Below are 25,814 nucleotides of genomic sequence, written 5' to 3'. Positions count from 1 at the left end.
TCATTTTCCGTTCCTTCATTTTCCGGTTCCTTTATTTTCCGTGCCTCCATTTTCAGGCGACCCGTTTGTTTGCGTAATGTTATCGTAATTCCGGTTTTCCGCATTCTAAAAGACAACTTTAACAACAGTTCTTGATCGGCGAAAGTCACGTTTAAATCATGTCTGCTTTCAAAGCTTTGGGAAAAGCTGAAAAGATTCTTCCAGCTGTTGTTATTGACATTGGATATTGCTACACTAGAGTGGGGATTGCTGGTGAACATGAACCTAGAGCCATCATACCAACAACTATTCAAGAAATTGGTATTTATATTTAAATTATAAAAAACGTGTTAATCACTTAACCAGTAAATAAAAATAAATTATTCGTGTAAACTCAAAATAACTTAGTTATAAAGCTTATTCTGTTAATTCTTAACTAGGCAATTAGATCAACATTCTGTAGCATTTGGGCATTGCATTTATAAAAATATAACTCTGGGCTTACACACACCATCAAACCCCAGTCTGGAAAGTAGGGCAGTTTTCGACGAGATTTCGTGCGTGCAATCGTAAAAAATAGGGTTGCCGTGCTTGCACGCGCACACAATTTTTGGTCTACGCATGCATGCGTGATTTATGTTGCGTATTTACTTACATTTTTTAGACACCAGGCATGCAAAACGCTAATTCTAGGCGTGCATAAAAAAAAAAAAATCTTGTGCGTGCCGCTGCCCTATTTCATGTGTTTTATGCACAATTATATCGCCTTTACAACTTACCTATTTTTTTGGACTGTAACACATTATAATATATCCTAACACTTAAAAATTACATTTTTGTCTTTATTTTTAAACAAATTTTTGATTTTATCTCCTAACTGTATTTGTTATTTTAGGTGGTCCATCTGTATATCTTTTTGAATATGACAATTCAGCTCAAGTTGCTCATCTCAAAACCGAAGATAATCGAACAAACTTGAGAAAGTTTTTTAACAAAATATATTATAAAACTTTAAATGTTCAGCCTTTGGGTCAGGGAGTTATTATTTGTGAATCTTTATTTAATCCAACTCAAATTCGCCAGGACATTGCAACAATCTTGTTTGAAAATTTTGAGGTGTGGTTTAAATGCATGGAATTTAAATTTTTTTACAAAGGACGTTTAATTCTTTAAAATATAGAAAATTGATATAAAGATTTTTCTTTTAACCAATTTTTAAAATATGCATTTTTAATTATTAAGGTTCCTTCAGTAATGTTTGCACCTCACCACTTGTTATCTTGTTTTACTGTTGCTACAGGAACGGCTCTAGTTTTAGATTGTTCTTACTCAGAAACACTTGCTGTCCCTGTTGTTGAAGGCACAACCATCTTATGGGCTTGGCAAGCAGCTTCAGTAAGGACTAAAAAGAAAATTATCTATTATTATATTAATCGTGTGGATATTTAAACATTTGTTAATATCTATGTATTGTAATCCTTTATTTTGACATTGTGTTTTATTAGAAATCTAGTTGTGAAAACTAAACTGGGCGACAATGTTAGAATGTTAAATCTGATTTTTATAATATTTTTTAGTTGGGAGGTGGTTTAGTACATGAGGCTCTAAAGAAAGAAATCACAGAAAAGGGGAAAATAAAAGTTAATTATTTGCCACCGCAACCAGCAAATGTTCCGATTGCTGAAAAGGTCTTGGAAGATATTAAGGTCAGCTTTATTTAATTTTTTTCTGTTCAGTTAATTGTGTTTATTGTTTATTATTTAGATTTTTGAATTTTTAGGTCAAAGCATGTTTTGTCAGTGAATATGAAAGAGCAAAACGCATTCGGCAGGCAACTGTAAGTGTTTACAATTTTAAAACATGTTAGTAGGTATCTCAAAAACATAACATATTTAGCAACAACAAGTTTTTGGTTAGGTACCAAATGTTGGCTTGTGACTAGTCTTTATAATGTCAAAACAAAGAAATTATGAATTACTTTGTAACTAGATAAGTTTTTGTTAAATGTTGGAAAATTGATATACAAGCATATCAGATTACATTTTTTTTTTCTAATAAAATTTTAATTTAATTTTTGTTGTCTAATGTATTATTGCTTTAAGCAGACAATGATGTCTCCAGAAAATGTTGTAAAACCACCTCCAGACATGACCTATCCATTGGACAGTTCAACCCTTTTAATAATTCCTGGTACTGCACGAGAAAAGGCTCCCGAAGTACTGTTTGAAGAGGTAATACAGCTTTTTACTATGCCGTCCTAGCCAAACTATAAGTATATATTTTTTATTTTAAAAGGATGATGATGGTACATCTGTTGCAACATTACTTTTAGACTCCCTTTTATTAGCACCTATTGATTCTAGAAAAGAGCTTGGTAAAAACCTTCTTGTTACCGGTATGCTTTTAATTTTTTCTATTAATTTGTTATATTTGGTTTACTGAAGTTTTAGTGGTATGTCAAAAATTAAATTATAGGTGGAACAACGTTACTTCCTGGCTTTAAACAGCGATTATTATACGAGATTAAAGAATTAATAAAAAGCGAGGAGCGCTATAAAATGGTATTTTTATTTTACTGTTGCTAAAATTAATTAAGCTAATGAACAATGTTAGTTTTTTATTTTTTTTATTTTAAAGTTGTCAGCAATAGAGTTTCGAGTTCATAATCCTCCAGTTCCAGCTCATTTAGTTTCATGGTTAGGAGCTTCCATATTTGCTTCGCTGGATGTGTTTAAGCAAAGATCTGTCACTCAATATTATTTTGAACAGGTACAGAAATTAAAGGTTTGAGTGTGTTTCAAGTTAAATAAAAAGTTGTAGTTTTTTGAAATAGAAAAATTCTTAAATGCACCTTCTGTAAGGTTACTTTAAAACCATTTTTATGGGATTAAATTAAAATATGCTCGATTTTATCCAAAACTAAACAGTTTGTATTGTCAACCATAACACACATACAAAATAAGTGAGGTTTACATGAAACAAAAACAAATACGTTTTAAAGGAAAAAAAAAATTTTTACAGCATGGCAAGAAAATTCCAGATTGGTGTGTTTACGGTTTGCCCCCTCCAGAAAAATCTCCTAAGCCACCAACCCCATCTTTAAGTAAAAAAACACGTGGCTTTTCAATGTCTACACCAGCAAGATTAAATCGTTTGACAGGTGCTACACATCCAAGTTAAATTAGGTTAAAAAAATTACTTTCACATTAAAAGCCTGCATATATATATTTATATAAAAGAACGATACGAAAAATCTTCAAGACAAAGTTCGGGTTACATTCTAAAAGAAATCGAATATTAATAAATATGTACACTAAATTAGGTTTTTTATGGTGTCATTGCATGATTTTTGTTAATAGTTTAGCATGCATATGTAGTTAAGATAATACTTGTAATACAATTTAAATAAAGTATAGATTTTCCTAATATTTACATAATACAATTTGAATAAAATATTAATTTTCCTCATATTCAAAAATAAAGATTAGGTTTGTTTGTTTTTTCTTAAATTTGTGCTAGAAGTTTGATTAAATTTAATAAAAAGTTCCCATTCCTCGGACAAAGAAGATCTTTCCGGTGCTTCGTTTACTTCTAAAAATCCTTTTAAATATTCATCTGTTGTCCCCTTTAACACTTTAAGTTTTGCGTAGACAATACAATACACAAAATCTTTAATATCCTTGTGTTGTGATATGAATCGATGTTCGTAATAGAAGCTGTCATCATCCCAATATGAAATCTGTTAAAGTAACAAAATAATACACCTTTAACAACAATTTTAATATTAATTTTAGCAGAAAAATACAAATACTCACTTTTGTAATTATTTTAAACCTTTGAAATGGTGCTAGTGCTCTTCTATATCTAATTGTACATGCTGTCATGTAACAAGTGTTATTTGTTCGAAAACTGTATTGACCAATACCACAGTTCATGTAAAATTTAGTACGTGCATAATCCAATTCAGTTTGGTATCGAGCATTGTTCATATGCATGTTGGGGTCCAGGTCATTAGGCAACACAATTGCTAAATAATAAAATTAAACTCCATGAATATAATTAAACAAATAGACGTCGCTTAAATTTCTATAACATATTTTCGTACAAAGTCAATAAACTAGTACTTTATTAATTTTTTACCTGTGTGACTGGATTCTTTAAAAAAATCAGATTTGTTTGGGGTGCGCAAAAGTGACTTTACTGCAGTTAAAGCAAGCAAAGTTGCCAACCTTACCACATAGATGAAAAGGGTGGCGTTAATATAGATCACAAACGCAACTAAAATTTTAAGAAAAAGAGCCAGCGACCAGTAAACATAAATTTGATATAATACGCAACTTCCACACAAAAGAACAATTATTGGAAGAGCTCGTATGACTTCGTAGCCCTGCATTTTTTGTTTACCCCAGTTAAGTTAAAAACTTTAAAGCTCTAGGGCGTTTATGTAAATCTGTTTGTTTATGTGAATGAATATGACGTCAATAAATCAGTCATGCATATCGATATATGTTTATTTTTGTAAGAATTATTATTTATAAATACGTATTATGTTATTTTTTTATAAAATTTTTAAATATGGTTTTGTAGGTTATGTCTTATTTATAATATATTAATTTTTTATTTCTTTTGGGAATTCCCCTTGATTTTGTTTTGTGAAACACGTGATTGCAAGTTAAAACAAGTTTTACATAGATCAATAAACTAATATCAGTTTTTCAAAGAGACATTAATTTGTACCAGCTGGCAAGTCAATTAAGTAATGTAGTAGTAGTTTTAAATGGTTTAACAAGCTCCAATTTCATTAGCTGACTAGTTGGAAGTTCTATAAAGGTATTTTATATTTTATTTATCAATTGAATTGTTATGTATGTTTGCTTTTTTATTACATTGTTTTTTGTTAATTAATTTGGTTATAACTTTTTTTTGTACTCAAAGCACAAATTTATTTTTTTGTTGTAGTTAGATATGAGATTAATAGATTTATTACTTTTAAGTTGTCCGGTTTAAAACTGATCTTAAATAATTTTTCAACACATTTATTATGCAATTTTAATTATATTTTAAACTACATTGTGTATATTCGGAGTAACGGTAAAGTTATTGCTACAACTTTTAATTAATTTTATAAACTACCTAGTGTAGTTTCTACTTGATTAAAAAAAATAAAATAAAAAATGCAGTTCTCGTGGTCAAGTAAGTTAAAGCATAGTTACAAGCAAATCAGCAATAATGTATATTGTGAAATGTTGCAACTACCTTCAGTCCGTCATCAGTTTCTTCTTGTAAAAAATTGGTTTTTATGGTGAGCATTGCGAGGACTCACACAGACACTCTGTGATTGTTGCAAAATTATGGAACCTCGCAGAACCATCGGGACATCTAAGAGAAATAATAGAAGGATCCATACGAGTGGCTGAACAACATCCACATTGTTTCTCTATTGAATTGCTCTCGACAGAATACCTGATAAAATAATAATAATTATTTATCAGACAGCACAATATGTTAAAATGTTAATTAAAGTAATTGTAAAAAATTACTTTGTGCTAGATTCACATGCACCAACACATCTTGTCACGTTGACTTCCAGGTCACTTATGCAATTGTCCACCTCCAAGTGGATTGTTTTTACCACTTGTGGAGAACATTCAGTCAAAGGTAAGTCACACTTGTAGCAACAACCATGTTCATCCCCTTTAAACAAAAATTAAATTAAAAAATTTACAACGGGAGAATTTTTATTTAAATTCAGTGATCTAATTTTAATTTGATAATTTTTTTTATTCAAAAATTTACATATTAATAAAGTTAAATTGACTTACAAACGCGATGCTCTTCTGGACAGTTTTCAGTTAATGGGCAAAGCTTTTCTGAGCACAAGGAAAATGGGAAGCCTGAACCGGTAGCTCGACACCTACATGTTGTACAAGCTCCTTCTTGCCATTCTGAACCAACCTTTTAAACAACCAATTTGTTATGAGTAAAACTTAAACGCTTTCAATTAAATATTTTTTTTGGATGAAAATCACAATTTGGATCAATGTAAACAATGTTTTCAATTAAATATTTTTTTTGGAAGAAAATCACAATTGATAAATAAATACCGTGACTTCAGTGTTGTTCACAACACATTTGTCCCTGATACATTTGTATGTATCACATCCACATATGTCGTCATGATCAATAACAGTAACGCTCTCACCCTAAAAAATATATCAAATAAAGTTAACATTTATTTTTTATGATATTTAAGATCACAATCTTTAACTTTCTTTACATTCAGTGTTACTCTGGTTTGTAATATGTTATGAAGCATAGTAATCTATTTGTTATGTTTTATATCTTACCAAATCGCATTCAGGAACAAGGGGGCATTCTTTACACTGACATTTCTGTTCACGTCCACAGCATTGTTGCATTTCACCTTCAACTACAACTTGATGTTCGTTGCTACAGTTTAATGGGGGTGGACATGTACTTAGATCACAAACTAAAACAACAAAATTGATTTAAACCTTTTTATAGAACGTTATTCGAAGTCAAATTTAAAAATGTTTTGGGCAACAATAACTGTGTTGTTAAATTTAAAAAGGGTTTTAAAAAATAGTTTACTTACCACATGAATAACTTTCACAACAAGCGTCTGGAAGATTCGACAAAATAGCTTGGTGGTATTCGGGACATTCTGGCGGAATTACAATTGGGCAAAGGCTTTCGTCACAAACTATTAATGGAAATACAATTATTAACCTTGGTTTTTATATATTTTTTTAACTGTAACTATTCAGGTAAAACTTATATTTTTTATTTACCACATTGTGTTAGGTTGCAACATTTGTTTTCTGGGTCAGCATATGTCACCGGTACCATGGGCTCAATACATAACACATCTTTATTAACACACTTTTCATCATCACAAACTAAATACAAAATTATTTTTGTTAGATGAATGTATGGAAAACAAGATTCAAGTTCAGGTTAAAAAGATATTTGATGTTTATTTAAATAAATATCACAAAAATCTAACCTAAGTATCTTATTGGACAACACCATCCAGCATTTTCAATTTCAACTTTCATTCCGAAGGGTATAATTTCTGGAATTGTGTTGTTTCTGCAAGTTTCTGGACAGACACAAACATACTCAAAACAACAATCTGAACCATTTATTAACTGTTTAACAGCCAACTTGTCCTCTTCACATTTTGGTACTTCAGCAGGTGGACACAATGTTTTGTTGCAAGCTAAACACAGAAATATGTATAAAATATATGCCCTGATGGGTAATTTATAACCTATGTTTAATATTCTTTGTATGTTAATAAAAACTGATATTTAATGCAACTTTTTTAAACTGTGTTTTTTTAATATTTTGAAACATACAGCAATGGTAGGTATAGCAACAATCTTCAATGTTTTGTACACTTTCAACCATTCCAGCACCATCACATATTGGCTTTGGAGTTGGTTTGTTGCAATCGGTTTCTGGGTCACACATTACACAAACTGGATATTGGCAACACCCAGTTGAATCATTTACATGTATTATCTTTTCACCTTCAGCACATATAACCTTGACAAACAAATTGTGTTTGTAATCAATTTGCCACAGGAAGTATTTAAAATTGACATATAAAGTTGTTTAAACTTACCACAGAAATTGGACAACCAACTGACTGACATGTGAAATGCCCATCGGGAGTACATTGACAAATTGGAGAACAATGATCCCCTTCTTTCATATACCACTCTTCATTTGCACTGCGTTCAACTCCATTGAAATCAACGCAAATAGCTGTCATAAAATTGTGTTAAATAAAAATGTAACATAAAACAAGCAATACTTTTACTTGAACTGGTATTTTCATAGATTAAATCTTATAAATATTAAACGTGGTAGAAATATATTTTGTTTAACAAGATTTTGTAGGTGCACAATTTCATTCAATGCTTTGTAAAAATTAAGGTGTGATAATTAAACTTACGGCATTCCTCAAGACCAACACAAGATCCATTACGTAAGAACAAGCCATCAGGGCAAAAGCACCCTCCATTCATATTGCATTCAGTGGAATGATTAAATAATGGACATCTTTGTGCACAAGAGAGTCCACATTCATTGTAAACTAATGGATCTTCACACATTGAGGCTAAAAGAATAAAACAATAAACATAAAACACTGTTCAAGTGCCAAATGCAGAGCTGCTTCAATATATTGATATAAGTTATACTATTTTTCTACTTACAGCACAATTCATCAGTTCTCCATTCAATGCATATATCATTTTTCTTGCAAGCTTCTACATATGCTGCTATGGCATCACATGATCTAGCACCAGAACAAACATCATACACACAAGATGATAAAAAGTCCTCTGGATCAACGATCAAATGGCATTTCTAAAAAGGTTTTGTAATTTTAAAAACAATTTGTGATAAACACAAATTTTAAAATGTTATTAAAAGTTATGCTTTTGTGTCATTAAGTTTCAAAACTTAGTTAAAATTTAAGATTTTGTTTTTAAATTAAATTATTCTTGCATATTTTTACCTGGAATGCTTTGGATTTCATGATATCACAAATAGAAGTATCAGAACCAATAATACAGCACCCTGGTTCCCCGGGAATACATTCAGTGGTATTGTGTTTACAAGTTTCATCTCTGTTTCCTTCTACGAACCAACTAAAAGCAAAGTCAGTGGTGTTGAATGTAAAATTGCCATCTCTTCGAATTGTGTCATCGTCAGGATTGTAGTTACAATTTCCTGTTAAAAAAAAAGTTTTTAAATTTAATCATTTGCTTCATAACTATTTGATGTAAATTATTTTAAAACTTACCACAAAGACCCTCAGTTTTGTTGAAGTAGCTGTGAATTGGAATTTTAATGGCGAATCCATGGTTTCTTTCGTCAAATTCAACGTAAAGTCCAATTACTTTGATGTTTAAAATAAGTTTAAACAGAGTGGAAGAAACCTCAAATCCATGAGAGTTAAAGGGTACACTAACATATTCTCCATCAAAGGTTACCTATTTATTATTTAAAAAAATTATAAAAACAAATTTGGAAAATCCAAACAAATAATCTCGATGTAAATGCTTAAGTATCATGTTATAAAATATTTACTATTGCAAGCTAGCTAGTGCCTAATTTTTAGCACCTTGTGTTCTCTCATAAGCTCCACAATGTGTCCATTAAATCGAATACTAAGTAGTTTCGTACAAGAGGTCACTGGATCTACAGTACAAGGCTCATTAAATCCCAAAACTTCAAAATCTTCATTGTGTATAGGTCTAGAGAGCACATAAGTACAGTTTCCTTGGAACGGATAATATTTGTTGTCATAAGTCATATAATGAGGATCGCCCCAACCAATACAGGTACCTAGTAAAATTTGTTTTTTTAAAAACTTGTTATGCTTTATTTTAAAACATCAAAGAAATACCACAAATCTTATTCTTGTAACCAATTAAGTTAAAAGTTGTGTTACTTACATTCATCGCATTCTTCTGGGTATTTACAACGATCTCCATCCAAAACCATTCCTTCGGGACAGAAACAACCTGATACACACTCCCTTTGACATTCTTCTCTTTTAAGTTCTTGTGGGTTCATCATGTTTTGACAAGTTTTTGGACAGGCACTGTCACATTCCCTCCATATCTGGTCTGGAGGACATCTTGGTTCTAATGAGTTTAAATTTAATTTTAAATACATTTCTTTTAACATAAAAATGCAAGCAAAAAGAAGTGGAAATGTTAATAACATTATGCTTATGGTTTAAATGTGAACATAAGTTAAAAGTGTATTAACCGCAATTTGTTTCATATCTCCATGATGTTAAAACAGGATGATCAAATAGACGTTGACATAATTCTGCATACTCTGCCAATGCAGCGCATTTACATTTATTTTCAGCATCAGCATCAATGCTGTTGTTAAGGCATTCACACATTCCATCTATGCAGATTGGCATAAAATCATCTATTGGCACAACATCGTGACATATCTCAAATGTATCAGTCCTATTAAAAATTATTTTTAAAGTTATGAATTAAATTTATGTGTCTAAAATTACTTACATTATGTGTCTAAAATTACTTACATTATGTCTAAAATTACTTACATTAAAATTTCACATGTAGTTTGGGAACTGTTAAATTTCTCTTCGGTGCAATCACTAAGATCTTTAACACACTCCTCTTCATTCATTACAGCCCAAGAATCTCCAAACTCTTTGGTTGTGTTGGTAATTTGGTGGTTTGGCAACTCCAGGTCATTGTGAACATCGTTGTCATTGTTTGAACAAAGTCCACAAGTCTTACCTGAATATATTTACTGTGTTTTAACAAATAAAGATAAAAAAACTTATTTCTTTGCTATTGCAGAAATTACTAGTATTACAATAAAAATAAATATTTAAAATTAATGTCAAACCTTCCATAGCATTCCCAACGACTACTCTAGCCTGTTGTTGAATGTATTTCCAATATACTTGGAAGTTGGTGCTTTCAACAATTATTTCACCTCCAACATATGAAATAGTTACATTGATTCTAAATGTTAACAAACAAAATCTGTTAGTTATTGTGCAGCACAAGTATATATGCTAAAAGAAACTATATTTTTATTTAAATATAACACACACCCATTCATTTGCAAGTTTTGACTAATACTTGGCAGGTATCGAAGTCTGTGATTTCTCCCATTAATTTTCACATATGGTCGATTCAACAACATAATTTGTATGTTCTCAGTAGTTATTTCGAGATATTTGCGGCATTGATCTAATTTGTTTGTCCCAGTGCAATCCAATGATGCTACATTTTTATAAATTATTGACTTTATGAAAGTAAATTATTAACACAAGAAAAATTTAAACCACTTACCAATAATTTCAAAGGTGTGATTAACACAGTCCTTTGAAAGAATGTGAGAGCATATTTGATAACTATAAGTTAGGTTGTCAAAAGTTGAAAAGGCATTTCCACTAAACATGATGCACTCTGAAGCACAGCTAGTAAAGTCACATGACCAAGAGTTGCTCTCCAAACAGGTACAGTTACCACATCTCTGTACCATAAGTTTTAGTTTTAAATTATCTTAATGCTATTACAATTTTACAGGCTATACTAAATATTTATTAAATAATAAAAATGTTTGGGAAAAATTTTACAAACAGTTTGTTATGCCAAAACATAAAAATATTTGTTACTTTATTAGCTGGTCGGTATCCTCCAACTGGAAAGTAAGAACCTTCATAAAAGCAGCCACTGACAGGAGTTGTTTCTAAAAAAATTATTTTAAATTTGGTTTAAGTTCTTATTGTTATTTTACATATTCCATAAAAGGTTTACCTGGAACAGATGTGGTGGGTTTTGTTGGAGATATAGTAGAAGAAAGGCAATTAGAAACGAGTTTGGCCAGCCCATTCTCTTCACATATTACATAATAACATTCATCAATTACCCAAGTTTGGCCTTGCTCCATCAATCTACCGTCAAACACACATCCGCTTCGTTTAGTAGTGGATCGATAAGTTTGTGTTGTTGTTCGGGGTCTAGTTGTACAAGTGGTTTCATTTTTGAATACATTGTTTCGAATACAAACAACTTTGTAACATTTTCCTTCGGAGATCACAACACCGACCGCAAACTTAATTCCATTAACAGAACAGAAAGGTTCTTCTGGAGTTGTAGTATCTTCACCACCATTAGTGGTAGACAAGGTTGTCGACTGCGTGGTGCTTTCAGTAGTTTTTTCTTCCAAGGTGGTGCATGTATTAATTTCCTCATATGTGCCTGATTGTACACATCGTATAATGATACATTCATCTACTTTTATCTCTTGGTTTACTTTCATAAGTTCTCCATTGTAGATGCAACCTTCAAGCTCAATTGTCGTAGATTCAGATGTTTCTGTAGTGGATTCTTGAACACTTGTTGTGGTGAGGATAACCTTTGTACTACAGATAGTTGTGTTTTCGAGTTTATTGAATGGCAAGCACTTTAATATGTAACATTCCTCAGATTTAATAATATCATTTACTTCGTATCTTTCTCCCAAGTACAAACATCCATCCGATGTTGTAGTAGGTTCAGATGTTTCAGCAGTTGTCGTACATACATAAGTTTGTACTGTAACACCTGGTTCGGTGCAAGTCACCACATTACATTCATCGATTTCAAATTCTTGGTCCACATCCATTAAAATGCCATTGTATAAGCATCCATTAAATAATGTGGTAGCTGTTGTTGCAGAGGAGTCCGTACTTGAAGTAGTTGTTGATTCAACATATTCAGAAGTTGTAGATTCAATGATTGGTGAAGTAGTACTGATTGGTTTGGTTGTTACAATAACTGGTGTTTTTGTTGTACAAGTAGTTTCATTTTTGAATACATTGTTTCGAATACAAACAACTTTGTAACATTTTCCTTCGGAGATCACAACACCGACTGCAAACTTAATTCCATTAACAGAACAGAAAGATTCTCCTGGAGTTGTACTATCTTTACCACCAGTAGTGGTAGACAAGGTTGTCGACTGTGTGGTGCTTTCAGTAGTTTTTTCTTCCAAAGTGGTGCATGTATTAATTTCCTCATATGTGCCTGATTGTACACATCGTATAATGATACATTCATCTACTTTTATCTCTTGGTTTACTTTCATAAGTTCTCCATTGTAGATGCAACCTTCAAGCTCAATTGTCGTAGGTTCAGATGTTTTTGTAGTGGATTCTTGAACACTTGTTGTGGTGAGGATAACCTTTGTACTACAGATAGTTGTGTTTTCGAGTTTATTGAATGGCAAGCACTTTAATATGTAACATTCCTCAGATTTAATAATATCATTTACTTCATATCTTTCTCCCAAGTACAAACATCCATCTGATGTTGTAGTAGGTTCAGATGTTTCAGCAGTTGTCGTACATACATAAGTTTGTACTGTAACACCTGGTTCGGTGCAAGTTACCACATTACATTCATCGATTTCAAATTCTTGGTCCACATCCATTAAAATGCCATTGTATAAACATCCATTAAATAATGTGGTAGCTGTTGTTGCAGAGGAGTCCGTACTTGATGTAGTTGTTGATTCAACATATTCAGAAGTTGTAGATTCAATGATTGGTGAAGTAGTACTGATTGGTTTGGTTGTTACAATAACTGGTGTTTTTGTTGTACAAGTAGTTTCATTTTTGAATACATTGTTTCGAATACAAACAACTTTGTAACATTTTCCTTCGGAGATCACAACACCGACCGCAAACTTAATTCCATTAACAGAACAGAAAGGTTCTTCTGGAGTTGTAGTATCTTCACCACCATTAGTGGTAGACAAGGTTGTCGACTGCGTGGTGCTTTCAGTAGTTTTTTCTTCCAAGGTGGTGCATGTATTAATTTCCTCATATGTGCCTGATTGTACACATCGTATAATGATACATTCATCTACTTTTATCTCTTGGTTTACTTTCATAAGTTCTCCATTGTAGATGCAACCTTCAAGCTCAATTGTCGTAGATTCAAATGTTTCTGTAGTGGATTCTAGAACACTTGTTGTGGTGAGGATAACCTTTGTACTACAGATAGTTGTGTTTTCGAGTTTATTGAAAGGCAAGCACTTTAATATGTAACATTCCTCAGATTTAATAATATCATTTACTTCGTATCTTTCTCCCAAGTACAAACATCCATCCGATGTTGTAGTAGGTTCAGATGTTTCAGCAGTTGTCGTACATACATAAGTTTGTACTGTAACACCTGGTTCGGTGCAAGTCACCACATTACATTCATCGATTTCAAATTCTTGGTCCACATCCATTAAAATGCCATTGTATAAGCATCCATTAAATAATGTGGTAGCTGTTGTTGCAGAGGAGTCCGTACTTGAAGTAGTTGTTGATTCAACATATTCAGAAGTTGTAGATTCAATGATTGGTGAAGTAGTACTGATTGGTTTGGTTGTTACAATAACTGGTGTTTTTGTTGTACAAGTAGTTTCATTTTTGAATACATTGTTTCGAATACAAACAACTTTGTAACATTTTCCTTCGGAGATCACAACACCGACCGCAAACTTAATTCCATTAACAGAACAGAAAGGTTCTTCTGGAGTTGTAGTATCTTCACCACCATTAGTGGTAGACAAGGTTGTCGACTGCGTGGTGCTTTCAGTAGTTTTTTCTTCCAAGGTGGTGCATGTATTAATTTCCTCATATGTGCCTGATTGTACACATCGTATAATGATACATTCATCTACTTTTATCTCTTGGTTTACTTTCATAAGTTCTCCATTGTAGATGCAACCTTCAAGCTCAATTGTCGTAGATTCAAATGTTTCTGTAGTGGATTCTAGAACACTTGTTGTGGTGAGGATAACCTTTGTACTACAGATAGTTGTGTTTTCGAGTTTATTGAAAGGCAAGCACTTTAATATGTAACATTCCTCAGATTTAATAATATCATTTACTTCGTATCTTTCTCCCAAGTACAAACATCCATCCGATGTTGTAGTAGGTTCAGATGTTTCAGCAGTTGTCGTACATACATAAGTTTGTACTGTAACACCTGGTTCGGTGCAAGTCACCACATTACATTCATCGATTTCAAATTCTTGGTCCACATCCATTAAAATGCCATTGTATAAGCATCCATTAAATAATGTGGTAGCTGTTGTTGCAGAGGAGTCCGTACTTGAAGTAGTTGTTGATTCAACATATTCAGAAGTTGTAGATTCAATGATTGGTGAAGTAGTACTGATTGGTTTGGTTGTTACAATAACTGGTGTTTTTGTTGTACAAGTAGTTTCATTTTTGAATACATTGTTTCGAATACAAACAACTTTGTAACATTTTCCTTCGGAGATCACAACACCGACCGCAAACTTAATTCCATTAACAAAACAGAAAGATTCTCCTGGAGTTGTACTATCTTTACCACCAGTAGTGGTAGACAAGGTTGTCGACTGCGTGGTGCTTTCAGTAGTTTTTTCTTCCAAGGTGGTGCATGTATTAATTTCCTCATATGTGCCTGATTGTACACATCGTATAATGATACATTCATCTACTTTTATCTCTTGGTTTACTTTCATAAGTTCTCCATTGTAGATGCAACCTTCAAGCTCAATTGTCGTAGATTCAAATGTTTCTGTAGTGGATTCTAGAACACTTGTTGTGGTGAGGATAACCTTTGTACTACAGATAGTTGTGTTTTCGAGTTTATTGAATGGCAAGCACTTTAATATGTAACATTCCTCAGATTTAATAATATCATTTACTTCGTATCTTTCTCCCAAGTACAAACATCCATCCGATGTTGTAGTAGGTTCAGATGTTTCAGCAGTTGTCGTACATACATAAGTTTGTACTGTAACACCTGGTTCGGTGCAAGTCACCACATTACATTCATCGATTTCAAATTCTTGGTCCACATCCATTAAAATGCCATTGTATAAGCATCCATTAAATAATGTGGTAGCTGTTGTTGCAGAGGAGTCCGTACTTGAAGTAGTTGTTGATTCAACATATTCAGAAGTTGTAGATTCAATGATTGGTGAAGTAGTACTGATTGGTTTGGTTGTTACAATAACTGGTGTTTTTGTTGTACAAGTAGTTTCATTTTTGAATACATTGTTTCGAATACAAACAACTTTGTAACATTTTCCTTCGGAGATCACAACACCGACCGCAAACTTAATTCCATTAACAGAACAGAAAGATTCTCCTGGAGTTGTACTATCTTTACCACCAGTAGTGGTAGACAAGGTTGTCGACTGCGTGGTGCTTTCAGTAGTTTTTTCTTCCAAGGTGGTGCATGTATTAATTTCCTCATATGTGCCTGATTGTACACATCGTATAATGATACATTCATCTACTTTTATCTCTTGGTTTACTTTCATAAGTTCTCCATTGTAGATGCAACCTTCAAGCTCAATTGTCGTAGATTCAAATGTTTCTGTAGTGGATTCTAGAACACTTGTTGTGGTGAGGATAACCTTTGTACTACAGATAGTTGTGTTTTCGAGTTTATTGAAAGGCAAGCACTTTAATATGTAACATTCCTCAGATTTAATAATATCATTTACTTCGTATCTTTCTCCCAAGTACAAACATCCATCCGATGTTGTAGTAGGTTCAGATGTTTCAGCAGTTGTCGTACATACATAAGTTTGTACCGTAACACCTGGTTCGGTGCAAGTCACTACATTACATTCATCGATTTCAAATTCTTGGTCCACATCCATTAAAATGCCATTGTATAAACATCCATTAAATAATGTGGTAGCTGTTGTTGCAGAGGAGTCCGTACTTGATGTAGTTGTTGATTCAACATATTCAGAAGTTGTAGATTCAATGATTGGTGAAGTAGTACTGATTGGTTTGGTTGTTACAATAACTGGTGTTTTTGTTGTACAAGTAGTTTCATTTTTGAATACATTGTTTCGAATACAAACAACTTTGTAACATTTTCCTTCGGAGATCACAACACCGACTGTAAACTTAATTCCATTAACAGAACAGAAAGGTTCTTCTGGAGTTGTAGTATCTTCACCACCATTAGTGGTAGACAAGGTTGTCGACTGCGTGGTGCTTTCAGTAGTTTTTTCTTCCAAGGTGGTGCATGTATTAATTTCCTCATATGTGCCTGATTGTACACATCGTATAATGATACATTCATCTACTTTTATCTCTTGGTTTACTTTCATAAGTTCTCCATTGTAGATGCAACCTTCAAGCTCAATTGTTGTAGATTCAGATGTTTCTGTAGTGGATTCTTGAACACTTGTTGTGGTGAGGATAACCTTTGTACTACAGATAGTTGTGTTTTCGAGTTTATTGAATGGCAAGCACTTTAATATGTAACATTCCTCAGATTTAATAATATCATTTACTTCATATCTTTCTCCCAAGTACAAACATCCATCCGATGTTGTAGTAGGTTCAGATGTTTCAGCAGTTGTCGTACATACATAAGTTTGTACCGTAACACCTGGTTCGGTGCAAGTCACCACATTACATTCATCGATTTCAAATTCTTGGTCCACATCCATTAAAATGCCATTGTATAAGCATCCATTAAATAATGTGGTAGCTGTTGTTGCAGAGGAGTCCGTACTTGAAGTAGTTGTTGATTCAACATATTCAGAAGTTGTAGATTCAATGATTGGTGAAGTAGTACTGATTGGTTTGGTTGTTACAATAACTGGTGTTTTTGTTGTACAAGTAGTTTCATTTTTGAATACATTGTTTCGAATACAAACAACTTTGTAACATTTTCCTTCGGAGATCACAACACCGACTGCAAACTTAATTCCATTAACAGAACAGAAAGATTCTCCTGGAGTTGTACTATCTTTACCACCAGTAGTGGTAGACAAGGTTGTCGACTGCGTGGTGCTTTCAGTAGTTTTTTCTTCCAAGGTGGTGCATGTATTAATTTCCTCATATGTGCCTGATTGTACACATCGTATAATGATACATTCATCTACTTTTATCTCTTGGTTTACTTTCATAAGTTCTCCATTGTAGATGCAACCTTCAAGCTCAATTGTTGTAGATTCAGATGTTTCTGTAGTGGATTCTTGAACACTTGTTGTGGTGAGGATAACCTTTGTACTACAGATAGTTGTGTTTTCGAGTTTATTGAATGGCAAGCACTTTAATATGTAACATTCCTCAGATTTAATAATATCATTTACTTCATATCTTTCTCCCAAGTACAAACATCCATCCGATGTTGTAGTAGGTTCAGATGTTTCAGCAGTTGTCGTACATACATAAGTTTGTACTGTAACACCTGGTTCGGTGCAAGTTACCACATTACATTCATCGATTTCAAATTCTTGGTCCACATCCATTAAAATGCCATTGTATAAACATCCATTAAATAATGTGGTAGCTGTTGTTGCAGAGGAGTCCGTACTTGATGTAGTTGTTGATTCAACATATTCAGAAGTTGTAGATTCAATGATTGGTGAAGTAGTACTGATTGGTTTGGTTGTTACAATAACTGGTGTTTTTGTTGTACAAGTAGTTTCATTTTTGAATACATTGTTTCGAATACAAACAACTTTGTAACATTTTCCTTCGGAGATCACAACACCGACTGTAAACTTAATTCCATTAACAGAACAGAAAGGTTCTTCTGGAGTTGTAGTATCTTCACCACCAGTAGTGGTAGACAAGGTTGTCGACTGTGTGGTGCTTTCAGTAGTTTTTTTTTCTAAGGTGGTGCATGTATTAATTTCTTCATATGTGCCAGATTGTACACATCGTATAATGATACATTCATCTACTTTAATCTCTTGGTTTACTTTCATAAGTTCTCCATTGTAGATGCAACCTTCAAGCTCAATTGTCGTAGGTTCAGATGTTTCTGTAGTGGATTCTTGAACACTTGTTGTGGTGAGGATAACCTTTGTACTACAGATAGTTGTGTTTTCGAGTTTATTGAATGGCAAGCACTTTAATATGTAACATTCCTCAGATTTAATAATATCATTTACTTCATATCTTTCTCCCAAGTACAAACATCCATCCGATGTTGTAGTAGGTTCAGATGTTTCAGCAGTTGTCGTACATACATAAGTTTGTACTATAACACCTGGTTCGGTGCAAGTTACCACATTACATTCATCGATTTCAAATTCTTGGTCCACATCCATTAAAATGCCATTGTATAAACATCCATTAAATAATGTGGTAGCTGTTGTTGCAGAGGAGTCCGTACTTGATGTAGTTGTTGATTCAACATATTCAGAAGTTGTAGATTCAATGATTGGTGAAGTAGTACTGATTGGTTTGGTTGTTACAATAACTGGTGTTTTTGTTGTACAAGTAGTTTCATTTTTGAATACATTGTTTCGAATACAAACAACTTTGTAACATTTTCCTTCGGAGATCACAACACCGACTGTAAACTTAATTCCATTAACAGAACAGAAAGGTTCTTCTGGAGTTGTAGTATCTTCACCACCAGTAGTGGTAGACAAGGTTGTCGACTGTGTGGTGCTTTCAGTAGTTTTTTTTTCCAAGGTGGTGCATGTATTAATTTCTTCATATGTGCCAGATTGTACACATCGTATAATGATACATTCATCTACTTTAATCTCTTGGTTTACTTTCATAAGTTCTCCATTGTAGATGCAACCTTCAAGCTCAATTGTCGTAGGTTCAGATGTTTCTGTAGTGGATTCTTGAACACTTGTTGTGGTGAGGATAACTTTTGTACTACAGATAGTTGTGTTTTCGAGTTTATTGAAAGGCAAGCACTTTAATATGTAACATTCCTCAGATTTAATAATATCATTTACTTCGTATCTTTCTCCCAAGTACAAACATCCATCCGATGTTGTAGTAGGTTCAGATGTTTCAGCAGTTGTCGTACATACATAAGTTTGTACCGTAACACCTGGTTCGGTGCAAGTCACCACATTACATTCATCGATTTCAAATTCTTGGTCCACATCCATTAAAATGCCATTGTATAAGCATCCATTAAATAATGTGGTAGCTGTTGTTGCAGAGGAGTCCGTACTTGATGTAGTTGTTGATTCAACATATTCAGAAGTTGTAGATTCAATGATTGGTGAAGTAGTACTGATTGGTTTGGTTGTTACAATAACTGGTGTTTTTGTTGTACAAGTAGTTTCATTTTTGAATACATTGTTTCGAATACAAACAACTTTGTAACATTTTCCTTCGGAGATCACAACACCGACTGCAAACTTATTTCCATTAACAGAACAGAAAGGTTCTTCTGGAGTTGTAGTATCTTCACCACCAGTAGTGGTAGACAAGGTTGTCGACTGCGTGGTGCTTTTAGTAGTTTTTTCTTCCAAAGTGGTGCATATATTAATTTCTTCATATGTACCAGATTGTACACATCGTATAATGATACATTCATCTACTTTTATCTCTTGGTTTACTTCTAAAGTTTCACCATTGTAGATACAACCTGTATGTGGTGTAGTTGTGTAATTTGGTTGTGCAGTTGTATTTAACAATTGACACAATTTCTCATCAGATCCATCTGTACAGTCTTCATAGTTGTCACACCACCACTCTTCTGGCACACATTCACAGCTTGATTCACATTTGTTTTCATTTTTTCCACATAGACATCTACATGTCCCACAGCAGTTATCGTCATCGCTAACATAAGTTTCCATTGCTTTGCAATCAGCTTGACTTGTAACAATACATGTTTTCTTGTGACATTTTACTATACCTTGAAAACAGATGCATGTATCGCAACCCATTGTCCATATTTTTTCTTCCTACATTGAGTATCATTTTTAAATATTAATTTTTGGCATTGGTTAAACATTAACTATTTACAGATCTTATTTACTTCAAGCACTTACCTCATATATTTGTCCATCTACCACACAAGGACAATCCTCAATCATCACACAGTCTTCTTTGTAACAATATTGATCAGTGTTACATGACGAACAACTACCATTTTGTGTTGTATTTGGGCAAGGTGGAGTGGTGCTGGCAGTTGTTGCTTGCTCAGGAGTTTCTGTTGCCTAACAAAAAATAAAGTTTAGGAATTTTTTTATCCCCAAAAATGTTTTATACTAAATTATATTAGAAAGTCAAATTTTTATTTTATTTACCACTTTTGTTGTCATCTTTGTTGTAGTACCTTCTGTAGTGTCAACCACCAATTTGGTAGTTGTCGTCACTAAGTTAGATGTTGTTGATTTTAATATTGTTGTTGTTGGAGGCGGGGTAGTTGGAATACAACTTATATTAAAACAACCTAGTCGAACCTCATAGTTATAACATTTTGGTATCAACCCCTCAACTTTCTTACCAATACACCGTAAACCAGTTTTAACATCACATGTCACACCTTTTTGTCCAGACCTGTGCAAAATAATGTGTTATGACTTATGTTTTAATTTCTTTTTATTTTCTTAAATTTAATTCCACTAAAATTTAACTATTTAAAAATACAAACAAAGTCATACCTATCAAACCAGATATTGTAGTGTTCTACTCTACATTGAATTGCAACTGGTTTCTTGCATGTAGATAAAAGAATGTGATCTCTAATTGGTTCCACATCATCTCCGGTTTCTGAACTTGGTAAGTTAACATTATGCCAATCGCCCCACCAAATACAATCATCATATGGTGTTGTTGATCGCTCATCAACAGTGGTAGTTGTTACAACCTGTATATTTAAAAGCCCTTTAAAATTTCGTATCTTTTAAATTTTATCCTGAGTATATTTTAATCCTTACCTTGGTTGTTGTTGTTTTGGTAGTTGAAACAGTCGTGGGTTCTTTCTGTCGAGAAGTCGTTACTTCACTTTGATCTTGGGTGGTTGTTTCCCCTTGGTCTGGAGTTGTTTCTTCTTGGCCTAGAATAGTTGTTTCTTCTTGACCTAAAGTAGTTGTTTCTCCTTGTCCCAGGGTGGTTGGGTTTTGCTGTCCCGGGGTTGTTGATTCATATTTTATTGTTGTTGTTGTTACACAGGTAACTTCATTACCAAAACACATGCATTTTTCTTTTCCAACTGTAACTATCACCCCAGGTGCTAAAATACTGCCATTTGGAAGCAAACACGAACAGTCATCACTTATGATGCAATCGCCAAATTCATTTAATTTCCACCCCTCAGAACATGTCTAAAAATTAAGTTACATTTTAATTACTTTTCATGATTTGTATAACAAACTAAACATTATGGTTTAAAAATTATCGCAAATAAAATAGATACCGTGTTAGGGCGGCAGCCAGGTATGCAGGCAATATTGTTGTTCTTGCATTCTTCATACTTTTGTAAAGCAACAGAGTTACAAAACGTCGAACAATTATATGCACATGAGTCCCATTCCAAACCATCGGAACATAAAGGTGTTGTAACAACATTAGCAGTTGTGCTTATTGATGGTGTTTGCTCATCTAAATAATATTAATGTTCATACTTTGGAGTAACAAATAGCAAAGTTGTTTTAGTTTGTTAATCTACTAGTAGTATTACTCCTAGGAGATTTAAAAAAAAAACAACAAATATAAGAAATTTATATTAAAATGAGATTTAAATTAAAAACAAATAATACCAGCACAGCTGACAAGAATATTAATTCGCATTGAAATAGTATTTTCCCATGTAACTGGATGAATTCTCAACCAGCGTGTCTCAATAGTTTCAGCAACTTTTAATAAATTCATCTTATACTCCTCCTCATTTTCATTTCCATTAAAATTCTGTGATAATATTTTTTAAAAAGCAGCTGTAAATTAAATAGATAATAGTACTCCATAGTCAAGAAATTCTAATATTTATTCTGCAAAAATTTTACAAATGAGCAGAAACTATTTTAAGGAAATCAATATTTACAGCAATTTTTCCAGTGTTTTGATCAAAGTATGGTGTGAAACGTATTCCATCATTGCTGTACCACAGTTGATATGATGTTACCCACCCTGACTCTGTTCCTTGGGTTATCAAACCAGTAACTTCTCTTTCACGAGTGAACTCAAATGTAATCCATTGATATCTTAAAATTTATTGGTATAACACAATTTATACAAGTATGAACAATTTTTGGTTTCAACTTTGTACTTATTACTAATAGTTCGATAGTTAATGATCCTTACTTGTTATTAAGTTTAGCATTCCAACCATTTTCGGAGTTAAGTCCAATGTCAGTTACAACTCCATTTTTAGACACCAATGTTGATGTGGTAATTTCCTTCACAATATATTCAGAATCCATATCCAATTGTATGTCACATCCTGCAGTTAAATTCATTTTTTTTTTAGTAACATAACTTAGTTTGTTTTTTATTACAAGCAATTTGGTTTTTGTAAAAATCTTACTTGGAACTGATTTTGTTGTTGTTAATTCTTCTGTTGTTGTTGTTGATTCAAATGGTGTACTGGTTGATTCTTTTGTTGTTGTTGTTGATTCAAATGGTGAACTAGTTGATTCTTTTGTTGTGGTTGTCAATTTAAATGGTGTAGTAGTTAATTCTTTTGTTGTGGTTGTTGATTCAAATGGTGAATGTGTAATTTCTCCGCATTCACAGAACACTCTTACTTTGTAATCTAAACAAGCTCTTCCCATCCCCTTAAAATTAAAATCACATTTTAATGGTATTGTTTTTTGTTAATGTTAATTTGTACATACTCTTATGTAAACAGTTTCCTATTGCAAATTTAGTATTTATGAAATTCAGGGTTATATTTATGGACAAAAAAATAACCTGTTGGCTGTTTAAACATTTAAGACCATGTTGAAGATCACACTGCATAACATCACCGGTACTTTTCCAAGATTGACCACTTGTTGAGCAAACACATTCTATACTAGATATCATGTTTCTGAATAAAAAAAAAAAATTTTTTACCAAATATGCAACCTGGTTAGTTCATTTAAAACATCAGGTATTTTTTAAATACTTTTGATAAAAAATTAAAACAATTGTATGGTTGTTTTGTTCTTCTCACATACCTGGAGCAAAATTCTGAACCAAAATTCTCTGGAAGGTCATTTATTGATTGATAATCTCCAGAACCAGGAAGTCTGGTAGGAACAATTGTGTTAAGCCAGGGACTCCACTTTGGTACACATACTGGGGTTGTTGTTGAAACAGTTGTTGTTATACCTATATGGAAAAAACATTTAAGGTCAGCCTCACACACAAATTAATTAAATAATTTAACAAACAGTGTTTTTTAGGTTAGTTATATGGTAAAAAAATAAGCATTTTTGTTTAACTAGCCATTATCAGTAGTAGGTGTAGTAGTAACAACAGGGGAAGGACTACCGGTTTCTTGATCAGTAGTTGATGTAGTAGAAGAACCCCCAGCTGTAGTAGAATGAGCTTTAGTAGTAGTTGTTTTTGTAACCGTTGTAGTAGTTGTTGTTTTTTCTGTAGTTGGGGCTAAACTTGTAGGTCCTGCTGTAGAGGAAAGTGTAGTTGTGGCTTCTTGGCAACCACAGAACACTCTTACTTCAAAATCCTTGCAAATATTTTCTTGTAAATCATTTAAACAGGCAAGACCGAGAGATAGGTCACATGTAACACCATGTTGGTCAGTATCAGAGACACGAATACCTGTTTCAATTTCTCGACAATCAATTTTTAAAGGTGACTCACAAAAATCGTATGCAGATCTCAGATTCTGAATAAACATAAAAGTGTTAGAACTTTTAAATACGTAAAAATTTTTAAATTGCATGCACATTTTATTTAAAAAAAGGGATATATTGTTTAAATTTATTACTTTGAAGTTTTCTAAATCTCCTTCATTTTCACTACTGGGGGTTGTAGAGGACATCCAGTTTGTAAAACCAGGTACACAGATGTTAACAGTGGTTTGCTTTGTTGTTTCTTCGAGTTTGGGAGTTGTTGTGGGTACTAAGAAAATTTAATGTTGTTTTACAGTACAATTTATAAGACAAAAATAAGTTTTATATTTTGGTTAGGTTTATTTTAGTCACCAAAGTTAACTACAACAAACCTTGACAAATACAGAATATTCTAATTTTATAGTCTAAACATGGTGATTCATTTTCACTATTTCTGCAAACTAGACCACTTTTCAAATCACAAGTTACTCGTTGCCCGGTTTGGTCATATTCAATATCATCTTGTGTTGTTTTACATTCAATAAAAGATGGTGTCCTAAAAATAAAAAAGAAGCTAGCCACTAGTGCAGTCAAATCCCTTTAACAATATTAATTGATTATCAACCTTTTTTTATAAACTACACTTATGTTTATTTATTTTTTACATGCAAAATTCGTATTGCTCTCGTAGCGATTGAATTGTATGGCTTCCTCTTTCGAAGTTTTCTCTGTCAATAGGCATCCACTTCGTAAAGCCTACAAAGCATTTTTTTGAACCTGTGGTTGTTTCGGGATTTGAAACTGTTGTGGTGGTTGTGTCTAAACCGGGGGTGGTTGTGTCTGAACCAGAAGTGGTTGTGTCTGGACCAGAAGTGGTTGTGTCTGAACCAGAGGTAGTTGTGTCTAAACCAGGGGTGGTTGTGTCTAAACCAAAGGGGGTTGTATCTGGACCAGAAGTGGTTGTGCCTGAACCAGAGGTGGTTGTAACTGAACTTGATGTGGTTGTACCTGAACTTGAAGTGGTTGTGTCCAGACCAGAAGTGGTTGTGTCTTGGCCAGAAGTAGTTGTAATACCAGAACCTGATGTGGTAGTTGTATAGGTTTGTTTTGTGGTTGTTGTCTCATCTTCTAAAAATAATTTTAAATCTTACATTAGTTTGTAGTATTATTTTTAACATTTCTAAGAATTAAGATTAAACTTGTAACAGTGACGCAATAAATTATTTTTTTAAAATGGAAATAATAGTCTTACCAATGCAATCACATAGGAATCTAATTTCATAATCAAGACACAACGGTGTTGGTGTTTGGTATTCATTTAGACAAATTAAGCCCATTTCTTTGGAACAAATGACATCCTAAAAATATATCATTATATTAAATGCATTTTTAGAATACAGTTTGTATTTGTTATGCAAGAAATATTTATATACGTCAAACCTTTCCAACTTCATCTGATGACTTTTCAATATTGACTGCTCGGCACTCTACGGAAGTTATGTTATTTTCATCGCAAAATATGTAGTCTTGTCTTAAACTTGAAATAGTTTCTAAATCTCCCTGATTTGTTAAAGTTGGGTAGTAACTGTTCATCCAATCACTCCACCCAGATTTTATACATCTAAAAAATTTATATTTTATGTATAATAGTTAGAATTGTTTTTAACATGATAATATGTTGGTGCTCAAACTAATACTAAATTTTAAAACCAAGTGTAATGCGAAAAAATTAGTAGCAT

General features: G+C 32.9%; 2 protein-coding genes across 3 annotated transcripts; one reads left to right on the top strand and one right to left on the bottom strand.

The window, feature by feature from the left end:
• Positions 1-77: 77 nt before the first annotated feature.
• Positions 78-3,658, top strand: LOC145741624 (actin-related protein 10-like). 2 transcript variants are annotated; one of them, XM_082559237.1, is made up of 10 exons: positions 78-300; positions 875-1,095; positions 1,222-1,374; positions 1,557-1,685; positions 1,760-1,816; positions 2,085-2,210; positions 2,275-2,374; positions 2,455-2,540; positions 2,617-2,748; positions 3,001-3,658. In XM_082559237.1, exons 1-10 carry the CDS (start codon positions 159-161, stop codon positions 3,157-3,159), a joined length of 1,305 nt encoding a protein of 434 aa, XP_082415363.1. In that variant the 5' UTR covers positions 78-158; the 3' UTR covers positions 3,160-3,658. The 2 variants fall into 2 exon arrangements, with proteins under 2 accessions (XP_082415363.1, XP_082415362.1); XM_082559236.1 differs by having other exon boundaries at positions 2,082-2,210.
• LOC145741626 (protein THEM6-like) lies at positions 2,888-4,406 on the bottom strand. The gene is made up of 3 exons (XM_082559238.1): positions 4,120-4,406; positions 3,795-4,006; positions 2,888-3,718 (listed from the first exon to the last, which is right to left on the bottom strand). The coding sequence occupies exons 1-3, from the start codon at positions 4,370-4,372 to the stop codon at positions 3,464-3,466; spliced, it is 720 nt and encodes a 239-aa protein (XP_082415364.1). The 5' UTR covers positions 4,373-4,406; the 3' UTR covers positions 2,888-3,463.
• Positions 4,407-25,814: the final 21,408 nt, after the last annotated feature.

The sequence above is a fragment of the Corella eumyota genome, chromosome 2 (assembly GCF_963082875.1).
Source record: "Corella eumyota chromosome 2, kaCorEumy4.1, whole genome shotgun sequence".
NCBI classification, from domain to species: Eukaryota; Metazoa; Chordata; class Ascidiacea; order Phlebobranchia; family Corellidae; genus Corella; species Corella eumyota.
This window is presented reverse-complemented; position numbering and strand designations above follow the sequence as displayed.

Coding starts and splice junctions, on each gene's coding strand:
- LOC145741624 (XM_082559236.1), top strand. CDS start 159: ATGTCTGCTTTCAAAGCTTTGGGAAAAGCTGAAAAGATTCTTCCAGCT. Junction 1,375..1,556: donor GGGCTTGGCAAGCAGCTTCA/GTAAGGACTAAA, acceptor AATATTTTTTAG/TTGGGAGGTGGTTTAGTACA. Junction 1,686..1,759: donor AGGTCTTGGAAGATATTAAG/GTCAGCTTTATT, acceptor TTGAATTTTTAG/GTCAAAGCATGTTTTGTCAG.
- LOC145741626 (XM_082559238.1), bottom strand. CDS start 4,372: ATGCAGGGCTACGAAGTCATACGAGCTCTTCCAATAATTGTTCTTTTG. Junction 4,007..4,119: donor TAAAGAATCCAGTCACACAG/GTAAAAAATTAA, acceptor TTTATTATTTAG/CAATTGTGTTGCCTAATGAC. Junction 3,719..3,794: donor GGTTTAAAATAATTACAAAA/GTGAGTATTTGT, acceptor TTACTTTAACAG/ATTTCATATTGGGATGATGA.